The sequence below is a fragment of the Sesamum indicum genome, linkage group LG2 (genome assembly GCF_026168435.1).
Source record: "Sesamum indicum cultivar Baizhima isolate 11 linkage group LG2, ASM2616843v1, whole genome shotgun sequence".
Lineage (NCBI taxonomy): Eukaryota > Viridiplantae > Streptophyta > Magnoliopsida > Lamiales > Pedaliaceae > Sesamum > Sesamum indicum.
This window is the reverse complement of record NC_142658.1, coordinates 16,977,302-16,993,857: the sequence shown is the minus strand read 5'-3', so window position 1 is coordinate 16,993,857 and position 16,556 is coordinate 16,977,302. Positions and strand designations below refer to the sequence as shown.

The following is a 16,556-nucleotide window of genomic DNA, read 5'->3' as shown; positions in this document are numbered from 1 at the left end:
GAGGGGTCCCACATAATCCAAAATAAGAAAATATGGATCTTTAGGACTGTTGTCTATGGATGTAAGCCAAGTGGCCGAACCACACTCTTTCCCCATGTTTTTCTAGTCTAACTTACTTTGAACTGAACCAGACACAATAAGAAAGGGACTAAAGTGTGTATGAATAGGTTGGATATGATCAAAGTGATAGTGCTGATTAAAACATACATATGCTATCACGTAAAGCTAAAATTTTCATACTGAAGTTCTTGAAGCAGGATAACACCTTTCAGGAGACTATATAGTTAACAAAAGCAAATGTAAGAAGAGACTGCTACCTGCTTGTAGTCCCACCATCATAGCCAGTCAAATATGATATGAAGAATTTCTCCATGTATAAGTAGACCAACTCTCTTGGTCTGTGGTCCACAACAGAAATACCAACCACACCCAACTCTACTATAAGCTCTAATGGAGATCCTTGCTCTGGCATCTTACCCGGGATATGAGAATTTCCGCCCAGCACTAGAGATCCACTTCCTTCTTTTGGAGTTGAAAGTAGTGCATATATGTTCACAAACTTAACAACCTTAATATCACCTATATTTTCAATATGGAGAAACAAACCAGAGTTGTCACCAATAGATGAGAACCTAGCTTTGTCCAAATCAAATTTGAGGACCCCAGTGTCATTGCCACTATAGAACTCAGTATCAATAACTTTTTGGCCATATGGATCCTCCCAAGAAAATTTTGCTGTTGAAAGTGGCTGTAACTGAATCCAAGCATCTTCACCAAATCCAGTTTGGCGAAATCTTACTGTACAGTTTCTTGTTCTGTTCTCAATCCTGTTGAACCACATTCATAATCGATCAGAACTATAACACAAGAAAAAGATATAGTATCCAGAGAAATGCGAAACATTGATGATCTTTATCATCCATGGGCCAATGATTTTGATGTCTTGGGTGTATCTGCATTTATAGAAGCTTTAGGCTCTGTCCTTATCTTAATTGTAGGCTAAGTCTATTCATCCCGAAAGGGAGCATTAGAATGTCTGAGCTTTCAGACAATAAAAAGAAAATGGAGAAAAAGTGAAAAGGTTTCGAAATTTCAGCTGAGTTTCCTTGAGCATACCAACTAAAAATTTGGCAACTGATAAATACCAAGGCATTGGTTTTACTAGATTGCTAACTACTGGAAAGATTTATATATATTCGCCAAAGGGCAATTCTGAAAACTTTATCCATTTAAATTAGAGGGATAAAAATTAGTCCAAAAGATACTATTACTTCAGCAACTCTCTGCTGCTGACACCAATAAATAGGGAGAACACATGATGATATTTAGAAGAATATTAGAAAAACCCCTGAACGCAATTCCAAGGAATATTAGCAAACTAGCCTGGAAAAAATAGGCTCAACTCTGCTAACCAGAGATGAAGCTGGGGAACAGTCTGAACAGTCCGTTTCTTGTGGTCCAGTTAATTGTTCTTGGAATTGGAGAACACTGCTAAAGCTGAAATATGATGCTTGGAAACTGGTAAAGGCAGGAAGAAGCAGAGCAGAAGAATGAAACCTACTAACATAACAGATAATGTTCATTGTTTGTAAAATGTATTGGCTTGGCTCGGAAAAATTCTCATTTTGGCCACTGAGAATAGAATTCTTGTGAGTCTGGGTACATGATAATGAGGACTTCGGCGCGTCCTCCCTTACAATTTTTTCTTCTTGGTCCATGCATAGGGAGCTTATTTTCCTTTTCATTCTTGATCTTTCAGAATATTCTTGGACGTAATTACCATTACAATTGCGAATCAGTGACATTTCTTAAACCCAATACCCAGGTGCAATCCAACTAGTACCGAAAATTGTGGAAATGTGATAATATAGTTGTTTCTAACTTTGCTGAAATCCTTGTTACCCTGATTAAAAATACACTAGAAGTAGTTAAACTAGCAGACATAGAATATCTAGGAAAGAGTACCTAATAGGACCATTGGCTGATCCAAGGCGGAATACGACTATAAAACGGGATCCTTCCTCATATCCTCGAATTTCCATTCGTAAGAATCTCCTTGTACCATCATGTTTCTTCAGCACCAAAGTAACAGTATCCTCCTTCACTATTTGAATAGGAAATGACCAATCCGAATCATGCATTCGTACCTATACAATCACAGCACAATAAGAGTGATGTGCTCCACAAGTAAAGGGGGGCATGCATAATGAAACAAAATGACTCATACAAGAACAAGACATATGTAGAATATTAAAACCAACTCTCCCAGTTTTTTTTTTTTTTTTTTTCTGATTATTCCCCAACGCTCGTATATATTGACACCCCATCCTCCACATTATTTAAGTGCAATTCAAAAGAATGCCTTCTTTACCTGTGTTAAGACAGTAGTGAACCCTTTACTCCCAGGATATGTGCAAATGGCACCCAGTACCATTCATGACATCTAAATGTGGCTATTGTTGTCTCTAAATATCTGGAACATACAAAGTTGGACCATAGAGGCAAAATAAAAACCTACTATGCAGACAAGACTTATCATCTCAATTAACGTAGCCACATATACATGCATTCTAGTTGTAATGCAAATTTTCACAAGGATAAGTTAAAATAATATTTGACCATTGGAACTTACAGAAGCACCATTTTCCTTTACATATATCATGTCCAAAGGCAAATGCAACAAAACAAAAAAGTTGCATCTTTATGAACAGCTTGATCTGACAAAATTCACTGAAAAGAGGAAAAGCTGTGGAACTCACCTGAATTTCAGTTGGTCCATCTGTTTTATGGTGTATAAAGGAGACTCTTGAATCAGACACCCATAAAATCTTAGGTTCATCTTCACTGCTGAACTTCAGAAACATATTTTGACCAACTCTGTTTGTAAAAGTAATAAATGGTCGAACACATATTACCTGACAAAAGGGCAAGTATAAGTTAATACAATAACACACAAATGAATTATAACCAAGGATATAATTACCTTTGTTGGCACAGATTGGTAGGGGCAAGGTTTTGAAGATACAAAGAGTTGCATACAATTGCCGTCAGCATTATAAGCAAAAAGATCCAGTGAGCCATCCTAGAAATTCAGAAATCAAGATGAGCATAAACCTTAACATACATCAGGATGTCAAAAAGGTGCTATTTACCATGGCCCCAAGTGGGGAAAGATCTTTAACAGGCCCAAACTGCTCTCCTCCAGATTGGCCTATAGATGCAGATAGACCGAGAGAGTTGAAATTCAATGCAGATGCAATTGTGTAACCCTCATGTATCTCCTCCTCAGTAATCTCCTCAAGGACGACTTCTTTCACTTTCTTTGTCTGAAGAGAAAGTGGATTCTTCTTTGATCTTCTAGCATTTACATCAACAAGCCTGAAACTAAGTGGTGGGCATCTAGCAATTCCAAACCAAAATGGGGAAAAGACTTTGACAATTTTCGGCTGCAGAGGCCTTTCATTGGTATAGTTTTGCTCAAGAATGATTTGAACAATCCTGCAAACAAAGATGCTGAGGTCTTAACCAACCAAACTGAAAATGCTTCCTTGGCATAGAGAAAGCATAAATGTATAATCTAGTATTACAACTATAACCTTCCAGAAACTGAACTTCTTAAGTTTATTGTCTTCGATGGTGAATTGTTAGAATCAGATAGGGGAACGGCCTCCTAGAACAGAATATTCAAAAACAAGCACAATAGAAAAAGTCAGACAGAGGAAAAAATAAGAGGTTCTAAAAGAAGACATAGGAAAGTCCACACAGACTGACGTGTTGTGGCAGCCATCCTTTTTGGGGAAGCAAAGAGAAGTACAATGGGTTTCTTATGTCAGCATTGTACACCTTGACAGTCTCACCCGGACCCAATACCCCTCTATAGCAGGCAAGAAAATGACCGCTTGCTTGCATCTCAAGAAGAGAAATTTCAGCCACAAGAGGGAGATAATTGGTGATTGATACAGGAGACTTAACCACAATTGTCCAATCCTGAATTGGATTAAAATGAATGTCCTTTGCAATTTCAGTTGATTGAGTGCTCAAACAGAACCACATAGCATGCAAATTACTTGATGAGCTTCCACTTATTTCAGAACAATATAAGAGCTTCTCTGTCTCTGTGAGAGTAGAAACACAAATTTCTGAAATTTCTGTTGACCTCTCCGCCTGATGTGACCGAGCAGACACATCCATCACAGAACTCCATGAATATTGATTAGCAGCCTCCACATTTAAGGGTTTCAAGTGCAACACATACAAGGCTGACTGAGATAGGCAAGGCAAAGGAAGAGGTATAGTTTCTCCAGGTTTTAGGGGCCCAACAATTATCTCTGATTTAAAATCCTCAGCCGCTCGTTTCCTGTTCCTAATCCACCTCCTTTGCCTTGCATAGTTTACATATTTCAATGAATTGTAAGATTCTGGCCACTTTAAACTTTCAGAATCTGGAGCATAAACCCATCCATCAGGTCTCTTGACAGAATTATCTACATGCCATTCATCAAGCCATTCCCAGCCTGCAGGCAAATCAAGCGCAGATGCTCTCTGTAGATGACAAATATAGTTAATAGTTGATCAGTTCCCCATATCCAGTCAATATTAAACATTTATCAGAAACTAAACCTGACAACAAGTTTCCATTCTTCTTTAACTACAGTGGCAAGAGGTCAGATATTTTCAAACAAAAAGGAGAAAAGCCAAATATAATTAGCAAAAATCATAATGTATGAACTGAAACTGCACCTGTTTCAACAATCAACCATTTTGAATACCATACAACAAATTGAAGACTTTTAACGTACAAAACTGGTAAGGAACAATTTAAATGTCAACCTCTGCTTCTTCTATTTCTCTCTCCCTATGTCTCCATATTGTATGTGTAAAAAATATACATATATACACACACAGACATACATATGGCATGTTTCAAATACCATATTGGAGACGAACATCTAAAATCTCTGTTTTTACTTAGAGATAACTTTAAGCAACCACTTGCTATCACTGTAAACGTTTTTTGCTCCACACCAGAGAAAGACAAAATATCCTTTTAGGATCCATTTGGATATCATTTATGAAAACGCGATGTATTTCTAGCTGACTCAAAAGGATAGAGGCTAATAGGGATAAACTCCTCAATATATCTTTAGAGCAGTTATGTTCACTGTAAAGAGAAAACAAGGATGCAATTTGTTTTATAATATTGTTCATTTAAAGGAGATATGAACTCTATTTGTTTCTTACGTATTGATTAGGCAGCATCAAGAACACATTTTTCTGCTCATCGACTTACCCCCTCAAAGTTAGTACTTGAGACCCAACCAAGAGTGCTATCATATTTCTGAGATTCAAAATGCTCATCTGTTGCAAAACTTTCTTCATACTTAGCCTCCTTTCTCTCACCACTTATTGACTCTGCAACTCCATTTGCAGCCTTATGCTTGAGGCATAACTCTAGAGTAAAGTCAGTGTTATTACGAACTGATACCAAAGATCTGAGGTTGACATATCTGTTCCCATCATTTACACTCACTTCACTTGCAACTACATCATTGCCTAATCGCCAACAAGCAGCAGGTGCGCCATAGTTTAACCTCAGAGTGGTCCATGGTCCATCCTCAGTCGGACTAATCTGAATTGAACCAGATCTTCTGTATCCATTAAATAATTCCTCAAAATGTTCGGTTTCAGATCTAGGAGGCAGGAGCACTGCACATTTGATTCGACCAAGACTTCTGCATCTGGCATCCAGCTGCAGTAAAAGGATCATGAAGGTGAGAGTATTACAAAAGACACTCTATTTCAGGTCTCTAGTACTAGACACACTAACCAATAAAGGCTACAGAATTTCAAATAAAACTAGTCTGTGTATGTGTGCATGAGAGAGAGAGAGAGATTCACCTTGGTTTCACGAGAGCACAAATCTATCCAAATAAATTCATTTTGATAATTATTAGAGTCAGTGTTGCCTTGAAATCCAGTCAGCTGTTTCAAAGAAGAACAACAGTAGCCAACAGGCTCACCTGCAAAGGAAAGGAGAAACGTTTTCTTGGAGACTCCATTTTCAATTTGTATACAAAACTTACTTCCCTAAGCGCAACAAAATAGGAACTCAGTAGAAAACACAAACACGAATCAAACTTTGGGTCGATATATGTTCTGAATATGACTATGAAATCTTACATTCGTAATCCTACTCCATTAGGATGGCATGGTTCTATTTGTCAGGTAAGGAAATTAGAGAAAAAGAACAATATAGAAGGCAGAAAGAAGTTTCTTTTAAATTTTTGCAGATGAAAGAGAAGTTTGTTTTAAACTTTGGCAGACGAAAAAGAAGTTTGTTTTAAACTTCGGCAGACGAAAAAGAAGTTACTTTTATACTTTGGCAGACAAAAGAGAAGTTTCTTTAGTAAATGTTTGGTAAAGTTCAGCATTCCAAAATGGGCCAATGCAGTTTTCAGTGCTGCGGTGCCTTCTGCGCTTGGTCTAATGCAACATTTTGCTGCCAACTTCACTATTCCAGTTGTGTCTCCAAGTTTAGGTGCTTTTGCCACTTCTTATGGTGAGTGTTCTAATCGCATGTTCATACATGTCGCGACTTAATTCCTTTCACCTTTTTGTCTTATTATGGTTCCTATCCCCTGTGTCTGGGTTTGGTAACATTGTTCTGCAACTCTCTGCACATCCTACACATCGTGTTGGATAGATCACATAAAATCTACTAGTTAATGCAGCTATGTTGGAGGAAATCCTGTGACTTGGCAATAATGTGAAGGAAACTACACCGACTAGATCCAGTGATGAAAGCTGAATACAGGGATACGACACAAACTGTTAGAGATGTACTGACTAAAGAAATTACTGGGAGAACTGAATTGGACTTTTATTCTTTTCCTATGTACTATCATAATCAAGCCACTAGCCATTTTGCTACCAATGTACTCTTCATGAGACTAAGCATAGAGTATGACATGAAGCAACATCAATATTATGTTATCAGCTTCAAAAATAGACATCTAACTGCCCATGGTTTGTGCCATGCTCACAGAATGCATGAATATAAAAAATTACCTATCCCCATCTCATTTACAGTGAATTCCAGCATGCAGCAGTCCTGTGAACATCGGATGAAAAAGGAAGTAATATGAGAATTGAATGTGAATAAGTTCATAGTTACCTGAATGGATAAAGAATTGACAAAGAAAAGGAAAATTATGTACAGAAATCTTACAAAACTGCTATGCCAGACAGGAGCTAATGTTTGAAGTATAAACATAACAATGCAAATAGGTGAATTGGCTGCAGTATGCACAACATAGTAGCTTTGGTCACTACTCTCAAATATAGTTAAGAACAATGAGTTATAAAACCAACATTATCATATCAAATTTGATCAAATGAGATATTCGCAGGTACAGAGACCTAATGATTTGGATTGTTATATAAGCATTTATATATTTTTTAGCCTTGAAGACATTCGTAGTGAAAGCTTTACAGTGGAGAAGCGCTGATTTTGACCAAACAGAGTCAAGTAGATTCTATTTAGGGAAAAGTTGCATGCTAATTTGCAGTGTACTGACGCACTGATGCAGCTAAGCATACAATGAAAAGCATCTGAACTATAAGAGATGGCCAAAAGAACAACTAAAGAATCATGATTGGGTGGATCTTTACCCAAACTAGAGCGTAGAACATAAACCTAAATAGATGCAACAGAGGCATTCAGGAATAAGAAAATAAAGCAGGCTATAAAGCCAAAATTAAAAGGGAAGAAGAAAAACAAGAAAATCCCAAGATAATACATTTTCACATGCACAAGCTATATGTGATCGTGTATATATGCAGACAAATATCTTCATAAATTCAAATCAACTAAAAAGGCCCATCTGACATTTGCAAAAGCTTTGCAGCATGTGTGAATAAATTTGGTATTTAAAAAGCTAATTTATGAACGAACCATTGAATCAACTTTGAAAAAAAATACTTCATTCCACTTCACAAATTCAACATCGGAAGATTCGGAGCCATCTGACCCAGACCCACAGGTTCGTGCACTTTGTTGGTGTAGGTATGATTGACTAGGGTGATTCTGATCTTCATAGACACGGACTCCAACACTGTATTGCTGCGAGGAGAAGCCTTCAAGCTTGGGAAGCTGTACATTTAAGCAGATGACATACAGGATGAGAAACAATCAAAGATACGATGAATATGCAAAAGTAGTTTTGTGCACAAAGCTTTCACAACACCACTAATGTTAAAACTAGCTCGCTAGTGGAAAACTGATATTCAAGAAGGCCACAGTGGATAGGCATTGCTGCAATTTTATGGGGTTTTTATGAAATTATAATTTTTTAGGGGCATCAGTAGAAAAATATTTGGAAAATAATATAAAACTGGTCCGAAAACACAGTTACAAACAAGCAGGGCCAGGATTATCATCTGGAAATTCTAAATCTAATATCACCCTTTCCAAGTCTTTTCCATTCTTGTCATCACTCTCTTTCATGAGGTTTTCCATTTGTCTTCTCTGGCGTCAGTCTAGACTACATTAAACTGTGCTGATCAAATCATCCCCTAACCCATAATACAAATATCAATTTATTGACCATAGCCCTTAAGCCAAAAATTATTAGCGCCATATGTCTGGGCTAATACAAGTCTAGATCAGCCATCGCTAATGAGAGAAATTGACAATACTGATTATACTTCGAGAAGTAACATCCAATAATATTATTTTATATTCGGAAATAGCTTGATGCTGTTGGCTGAAATAAACACATTAAGCTATAATATTAAAAAATATAGGATGGTCTCAAACGTTATGTTCCAACAATGCAGTGTACACTTCTTTGAAACAATGGCCTTTGGTATTTAATGGATGCATCACTCTATCTAGAATTACTACATCTAGAATGAATGTTCATTGGTGTAATCACTGATCAAAACTCTTCCCTATTACAAATTTAAGCTTGACATATCTAACTTTCATGATCATATGATTCAATAGGAATTTTAGTCTGCCGATAAGCAGTTGTTTCTATTATATTTACTTCTCTACAAGTTTACTGAATTTTTAGATGTTTGAAATATACTCTTGTGTATTTCTCTCGTATTTCCCAATGCTATTACGATATACATGACCCATAAGGAATAACACCAACCAATATTACGCCAATATTATGGCCCCAAACTATGCAAACACAAGCAAATCTATGCTTATACCTAGTCACATATGTTGGACGCCATTAACCAGGATGGGTTACTCAACCTTTAAGAGTGTAGAAACCTATATAAGCTACAACCATTACGTTTCCAAAGTAAAGCATTGCCCTGTAAAAGTTCTTGTGATAGTGCATATATAGCTGTTCATTAAAGTAATTCAAGAGAGTAGATATTCATGAAATTATTACTGTTAACTGGAGCTTGCTCCAACATGTTACTGAAACAAGTTTATCATGGTTATTGCCACATTTCAATCTTGAATGCGATAAAGGATAAATATTGATATTATCTAATGCAACTTCCTTTCTTCTATTGTTTTTAGCATCATAAGTTGAATTTCCTTTTCATTACAGCACTCGAGTTAAGTTACTAATTTTGTGTGACCAAAATAAAAATTATCAATTTGAGTCCCATCAGGTACTTTATTGTTCAAGATGGATTTCTAGCAACCTTCATATGAACTTATATCATCCACTATACCCTAACCATGCATTTGTTCGTTCTAACATTTGTCATTATTTCATGTTGACATCAGAAAACTAAAAAGTAGAGTTTCAATGTTCAACTTCTTCCTATCTGTCGGTGATACAACGAGCGGCTTCAATGATTAGAAAGGCACTAGACACTTCAAAAAAAGGTCGCAACCATTTTCTTTTCCTTTTTTTTTCGGTTATGTAATATGGCTGTTCATGCACTTATGGCGGCAACATTCATGATTGTGGTAGATAAACATATATACATAGAAAGAATGACGAAGGCTCCAAGTGGCGATACTACCAGATGAGGCTTCTTAGCGGAATATTCATGTCAGGATTAGGGGTTTAGCTGCCACTGACATTTTATGTACATTCATCAAAAAAGGGAAAGAATGTCAAATGGTAATTATAAGGAGACAACATTGTATCACATCAAGTTCCATACAAAATGTACAATTACCCAAAAGATCAAGAATACTATTTCTTGTTGGCAAACTCCAAAGTATCTTGCAACAAATTAACTAGAGGATGAGAATGGATGTGAACAAAGCTTAATTGATGGGCCTCCTTCTATATAAACATGCAGTTGAATCATAATTCATAACAAGCTGCCATGCTGAACAACCACCTCACAAAAAATTGGAACATGCTACTAAGTGCATCTGATTGTTAATATCTTCATCTAATGACCTTGTACTAAAGCCAACTTTATTTCCTGGGACCTAGAACAACAATTGTATCAATACGGTGAAGGGCTACAATCCGTAATTAACAACCACTCATCTATTTATGCCAATGGAGATGTTTCAGTTAAACTAGTTGTATAATCAACATATATCAATCCAACTGCTATAAGGCTAGCACAGGATGTGAGACAAATCCATCTTGTTTCGTGATCAAGAGTTAGAGCCATTCATGAGTTCCAAAAATTGTTCAACCTGATTTAAGTTATTGGAGGACTCCCAAAAAAAAAAGAAGAAAGTAATAAGTTGCTTGAAAAGGAAAGACTTTTAGTGAACACACCTCTGCTTCAGCTACTATAATAGTTAACATCACTGGGAGTTTCTTAAGAAGACCTCCTTTCAGATGAGAATCCAGCATGTTGTCTGGAACCGGCATTTTTAGAGTCTTCCTATCTCCTGCTGGCATTCTGATTATACTGGGAAGTCCTTTTAATTCAGAAGCCCTGATAAAAATGTCCTTCCCAAGTTTATTCTGGGGAACAATGTAGTAATTTTTTCTTTGATGAACAGTAGCCATCCATCTGCCATCAATATTCGGAGAACTTGCTTCCTGTTGACAAAAGTAAAAAACCAGTCAGTAGAGGCATATTCTCATGATAGATATCTCCCTCTGTCCAATGTAGAATGGCTATTCCCATTTTCCACCAATTAATATAAGCCCTATCAACAGAAATATCAGACAACAAAAAAGTTTAAGTCTCAATCCAGAGAAACTAAGTTTACCTCACATGATTCTTGGACATGGTTGAGATTATTCCAGCTTGCATAGGCTTGTAAAATCATATTGGCATTGGAAACAGACATATTCAAATTCAGATCTCTAGTAGAAGTAATTCGTAGCTGAGAAGCTACACCAGGAGCAGTAGGACTACTTTGGTACCTATATACAGGAAACAACTCTTCAGAGGATAAGCACGAAAACACATATGCAATTTACTGAGTTTCTCCAGCAACTTAGATTAGCCATTAAATAACGTTTGGGCAAATGCTAAGTAGCTGACAAAATCACAGTGCACCAATCTAGTAAGTTCAGTTTAGACTTGTGAATGTTATCTACGGACTATGTTTCCACCTTTGAGTCCATCTATTACTACTGAAGTAAACTCTGAATGGTCATGTCCACATCCAATGGTCTCCACAGAAATTAGTAATAGATTTTCATGATGAAAGGGCACCAAAATATGTCTCAAAGATATTAAATGAGGTTAACCATATAGAAGATAGCAAAATATTTCTTGAAAGTATATTACCTGAATAAACAACAAAAACAGAGATAAAATGCAAGAGTAAGAGATCAAAATTCTACTGATATGTGTCCAAAAAGGCCGAACATGAACACTAAAGCAGCAAGAAGCAAGTCATAGATCACGGATGTGATGAAGATGACATTTGGAGCAATAGTATTATCCAGAAGCCCAGCTACTGATAAGTTGGCACCACTAAGCGAAGCAAAACAACTCAAATACATAATGTGATGGCGAAAGGCAATTACAAACATTTCCTCCAAGTTATAAGGATTCAATGTGCCAATCATTTGAAAAGCCATGCTCAAACTTGATTTAGTGGCCAAAAACCTGGGAAGGATTCAAAATGATTTAACTTCATACCTCAATGATCCTTCAACTGGTTCAATAAGAGGCTCCCATGACTCATATTTATCATTGTATGACCTAGCAGCTAAAGAGAACATCATGCTGGAATTCAAGCAATCAGGTCTTCCACGCAAGCTGAATCCTACACCACTCAATGATACATTACATAGTGGAACCATCTACAGTAGGCAACGGCAATAGTCAGAGAAAGAAAACTACTCTGTAGATAAAGATTACACGTGTCTCTGTTTATAACCGTGTGATTTTACAAAAATATATATGAATGCACAAGCATGTATATGCAAAAAATTTTGTAAAAACACAAGTACTGCATGCATTTATGTATTGGTCAACCAAATAATCATTTACAGTTAGTAAGGTAATTCTTATTCCAAACAAGCATCAATTTGCATTGCATCAGTGAACACAAGTGGAAAATCAATCAGCTACAGTAGCATTTCAGTCCCTTTATATGTTCATTAAGGAAGGATTAGAAATCACCCCATGTAAATATTTAGCTGGAACTGCAAAAAAGTTCTGGTTATAATCTCAACTATGTTTACAATACCATGTCTCACTGAACTGGGCTTGGCCGGGTTTCCGATCCCCACCCTGAATTGGGAGGGTTTCTGGATCCCCACCCCTACACTGAACCCCATCTAAAGGAGGATCTCTTAAGATTAAAGGTAACCGGAACCAATATCTAGGACAAGACAAGTGAAAAATTAAGCGCATTGTATAATAGAAAAAATATCTCAAAAGAAAATAAGAATCTCCTTCCAAATGATTCTTTACCTGAAGACTTTATGGCTAATCATCACAACACTCCATGAACCACACAGCACTTTATATGGAGCTAAGTTGAAAATGAAAGATTGTCATGTGATTTGATGCAAAGATCAAGGGCTCATCCTAGTAAAATGGATTTCACCTAGTTCAATGATGTCAAGTCAATAAGAAATTCAACCAACCAAACGCCTTCGTAGGTGTTTTCATCAATCAAGTCATAATGAGTATTAAATGATCACATCATTCAAATTGTCAGAATAGAGAACCATTTAATATTTAATATCTCTAGCATCCACCTTGCATGTAGACGGTATTCTTTTCATGTAGTCTAGCAGATGAAACTCTTTTTTCATAAAGGAATGCCGGTGAGTTTGAACTTAAGACCTCTTACCATATTGAATGATCACCTCATTAAGTTTATACTAAGTTTAAACTGATAGATACGAGAAGAATTATTTGATATTTAATATCTCTAATAATTGTATTAGTGGCTATAAAATATGTGAAAGTGGCATGCCTATACTGATCTCAAGATTATCCTCACCAACAATAAGTTATACCCGTAAGTATCCAAAGGATAAAGGACTTTTCAAAATAAATTGATAACAAACAAGACCAAAGATTACCAGGCCACCATAATCATCAAAAAGAGCTGCGGAGAAGGTTCTTATTTCTGTATCAATCACAGTATCATCTGAACCACTTGATATGTCTGGACCAATGAGCTTCAAAGCAAACCTCTTAGGAGGTTTCTTGAAACCACTCCAAACAATGAAGGTTCCCAATTCATTACCAACTGTCCATATACTAAATGGCTCTTTTGTGAACTTGGTGTCGGATGTGTCCCATATACTCTCATCCAAAAACTGATCTGTTGAGATCATATCAGCCCGAATGCACCTGAAGGAGCTGAAATCAGATTGCTTAGGCGTGCCTTTACAAGCAACACAGCCTAATGTAACGAAACCTGGGGGAGCTTGGGGCATCCAGAAGGATATACTATCCGTTTTTCTTTGTTTTTTAATATGTCCAATAAGCTGAAAATCTGAAGGGGCTTTATACAGATCAGATCCTTCTGAATCTTGAAGCACAATGCAAGCATTTGGAGGTTCATACCTGAAAACCAAGTAAAAACTTAAGCATACTACACCATGAAAGAGATAGTGAGATTAGGTAAACCAATATTACACAATTTCTTACCCTTGAATTGCAATATCACCAAAATATACCATTCCTTCAGGGACTACCGGACGCCAGATGGATAACTTCTTTCTTGATCCAGAACCTTGATTCCACCAGATTAACCGAAAGGTAGCAACAGCTTCAAACCTCTGTCTGGAATTTAGAGTTGATGACCTCTCCGATTGGACAGTGTCATCGCCAATAGAAGCAGAGGCTTCATTCTCTGAGCTCTTCAATTTTTCAGGAGAAATTTCCGAAAACCCAAAAAACAAATGACGCAACTCATATGCTCTCTGAGTCAGACTCAAAGTGGCAGGATCAGCAGGAAGGAACGCTCCAGCGGCATTATCAACCCGCCAAAATGCCAAGTTGGGACATCTATAATCAGAAGATAGACTGCATCAAGCAAGTATATATGGACAACTATGCTTGCAAAAGGTCGTGCAATTTGTTATTTCATTTCAGACGATCTCTAGGGTCAAGAAAGGTATGTCTTGGAGTGTGTAAGAGCTACAACCATGTTATAAGTAAAACCATAGGGGTTCATAATTTGATTTAAGAAATTTGATGAACAAATAAGCATATAAAGAACTCAAAAAAGATTTCCATACCGAGAGCCTGATCCAATACTGATACAATCTCTGAGGCCACAGGGAGAAACTAAAGATGCCAAGACACAGAAAACTGAGGAAATTGGAGGCTGTGCATTTCCTGGAGAAGCCACACAACCCAGCGCTACGTACCCTTTTGGGGCTTCAGGGAACCAAATCGAGCACATTGTCCCCCCCTCGGATCTACCTTTATCCGAAGTCAACTCAGAGCCATCAACACCTTCAGCCCAAAGGACATCATTTGAAGAAGGAGACCAAACCAGAGTGAAAGATTTTGGTCTCTTCACTCGTATTAAGCTAGTATTAACAGCAATTACACCTCTTGTTGGTGGCTTGTCACTGCCAAATGATTAAAAATTATTGGCATTGCTTGCCAAATTTTAAGAATTGGAAAGGTGAAGGAAAATAAAATTTACTAACGTCGGTGTCAGATAGTCACCGAGGACAGCAAAACCAGTTGGTGCACGAGGTCTCCAAAATGCATATACTTGGTCACTGACAGGATCTGCAGAAAAAGATAGGATTGTCATCGCTGCAGATATTTCCACATATTTATATATTATATATTATATCCATACAATATATATATATATATATGTGAGTGTGTGTGCGCACGGGCCGTACGTGAATATCAAAATCAAAACAACAAAGAGAATCAAGCACCAATTATATCATAAATTACTTTTTATCATCCCAACTCTATCAAACTCAGAGCACAGAACAGTTGATTTCTTTGATGTTGTTCTTAAAAATGACAAAATATCCTCTTCAACAGCCAGGAATAGTCTGAAGATGCTGAATGTAAAATTCATGAATATGTCAGAGGCAACCATCTGTATGCTAGTTTTCCCAGAAGCATTAGAGATCTTTATAGATGCATCAAAAGGCTCCAAAATTGTGATTCCATTACTCTCCATGGTTAAACCATGAGCTTCAGCACTCATTTCAACAGTATCCCCATTCAACACAAGCCTGCACAAAAATAAAATAGAATATTGTTTCATCAGAATAGCGTGCATACAACAACAAATCTATATCCCAATGTCATCATGATCCTTTTACAATGTTGTATGTACACAATGCAATTACACGTACACTATCCGGACCACAGTATCAAGTGATGGAAAATCTACATATGATACTAATCTCCATGAAAGGGATAACTCATACTAATCATATAAACAAACAGGATTCATCAAGAAGACCCTCACAGTGTCTTCTTGAATCGAACTAGCAATTTTTTGAATGTCGCAAGGACCTTGCTTCATGTAAATCTGCAGTTAAAACAGTCCGACTGAACCATATAAAAGGCTGAGAAGAGGTGAAGGCAATTGACTCAATCAACAGATTGGCAGGGTGCAAATTAGTCCATTCTCTATTGGTACCAACAGGAGGCTCTAAAACTCTAGTGTACAGCAACTTCATGGGTTCATTTGGTTGAGATCGATATACACAACTTGGAAGAGCCAAGATGATCTCTATAAGGAAAAATATTTTCATGCTGCCAATGATGCCAGTATTAAAGCAATTGTCTGTATCTACCCTAAACTGCAATGGAGAAGAGATGCTTGTTTTAAAGTATCATTTTCATCATTTATTTCAAATTTTCTACAAACTTCTTTTTGATATTTTCAATTATATGATTTCTACAATTCATTCTGTAGCTAAAATCAATAGCATAACACGGCATTACCTTTGATTTTTTGCTCATAGACAAAATTATACTTTGCCTTTCGGCATGTATTCATCACAACAAGAGTTCAATTATAATTTTCACGATTCCCGAGTTTATGTTATGCTCAGTGAAAATATGATAAAAGTTTATGATTGGTAGTGCATGATATGCAGCTTTCAGTCTGCATAGGACTTCTAGCATTTACAGTTTCAGTAATGAATACAAAGTTAAGTGTTTATGTCGCTTCAGGTTTTGCATCAATTTAT

The 16,556-nt window shown here is 36.8% G+C and overlaps 1 protein-coding gene across 1 annotated transcript in view; it reads right to left on the bottom strand.

Annotated features, from left to right (window-relative positions):
* LOC105155975 (pleckstrin homology (PH) domain-containing protein) overlaps positions 1-16,556 on the bottom strand; it is a 64,954-nt gene that overhangs the window by 8,201 nt on the left and 40,197 nt on the right. The window contains exons 35-53 of the mRNA XM_088877708.1: positions 15,298-15,587; positions 15,036-15,120; positions 14,616-14,954; positions 14,023-14,382; positions 13,449-13,938; positions 12,049-12,212; positions 11,165-11,321; positions 10,722-10,991; positions 7,955-8,152; positions 7,069-7,111; positions 5,899-6,020; positions 5,291-5,749; positions 3,772-4,542; positions 3,597-3,670; positions 3,153-3,498; positions 2,984-3,082; positions 2,760-2,915; positions 1,966-2,147; positions 318-827 (exon numbers count right to left, since the gene is read on the bottom strand). Of these exons, the coding sequence (XP_088733834.1) occupies positions 318-827; positions 1,966-2,147; positions 2,760-2,915; positions 2,984-3,082; positions 3,153-3,498; positions 3,597-3,670; positions 3,772-4,542; positions 5,291-5,749; positions 5,899-6,020; positions 7,069-7,111; positions 7,955-8,152; positions 10,722-10,991; positions 11,165-11,321; positions 12,049-12,212; positions 13,449-13,938; positions 14,023-14,382; positions 14,616-14,954; positions 15,036-15,120; positions 15,298-15,587 (5,115 nt within the window). The remainder of the gene's footprint in view (positions 1-317; positions 828-1,965; positions 2,148-2,759; positions 2,916-2,983; positions 3,083-3,152; positions 3,499-3,596; positions 3,671-3,771; positions 4,543-5,290; positions 5,750-5,898; positions 6,021-7,068; positions 7,112-7,954; positions 8,153-10,721; positions 10,992-11,164; positions 11,322-12,048; positions 12,213-13,448; positions 13,939-14,022; positions 14,383-14,615; positions 14,955-15,035; positions 15,121-15,297; positions 15,588-16,556) is intronic.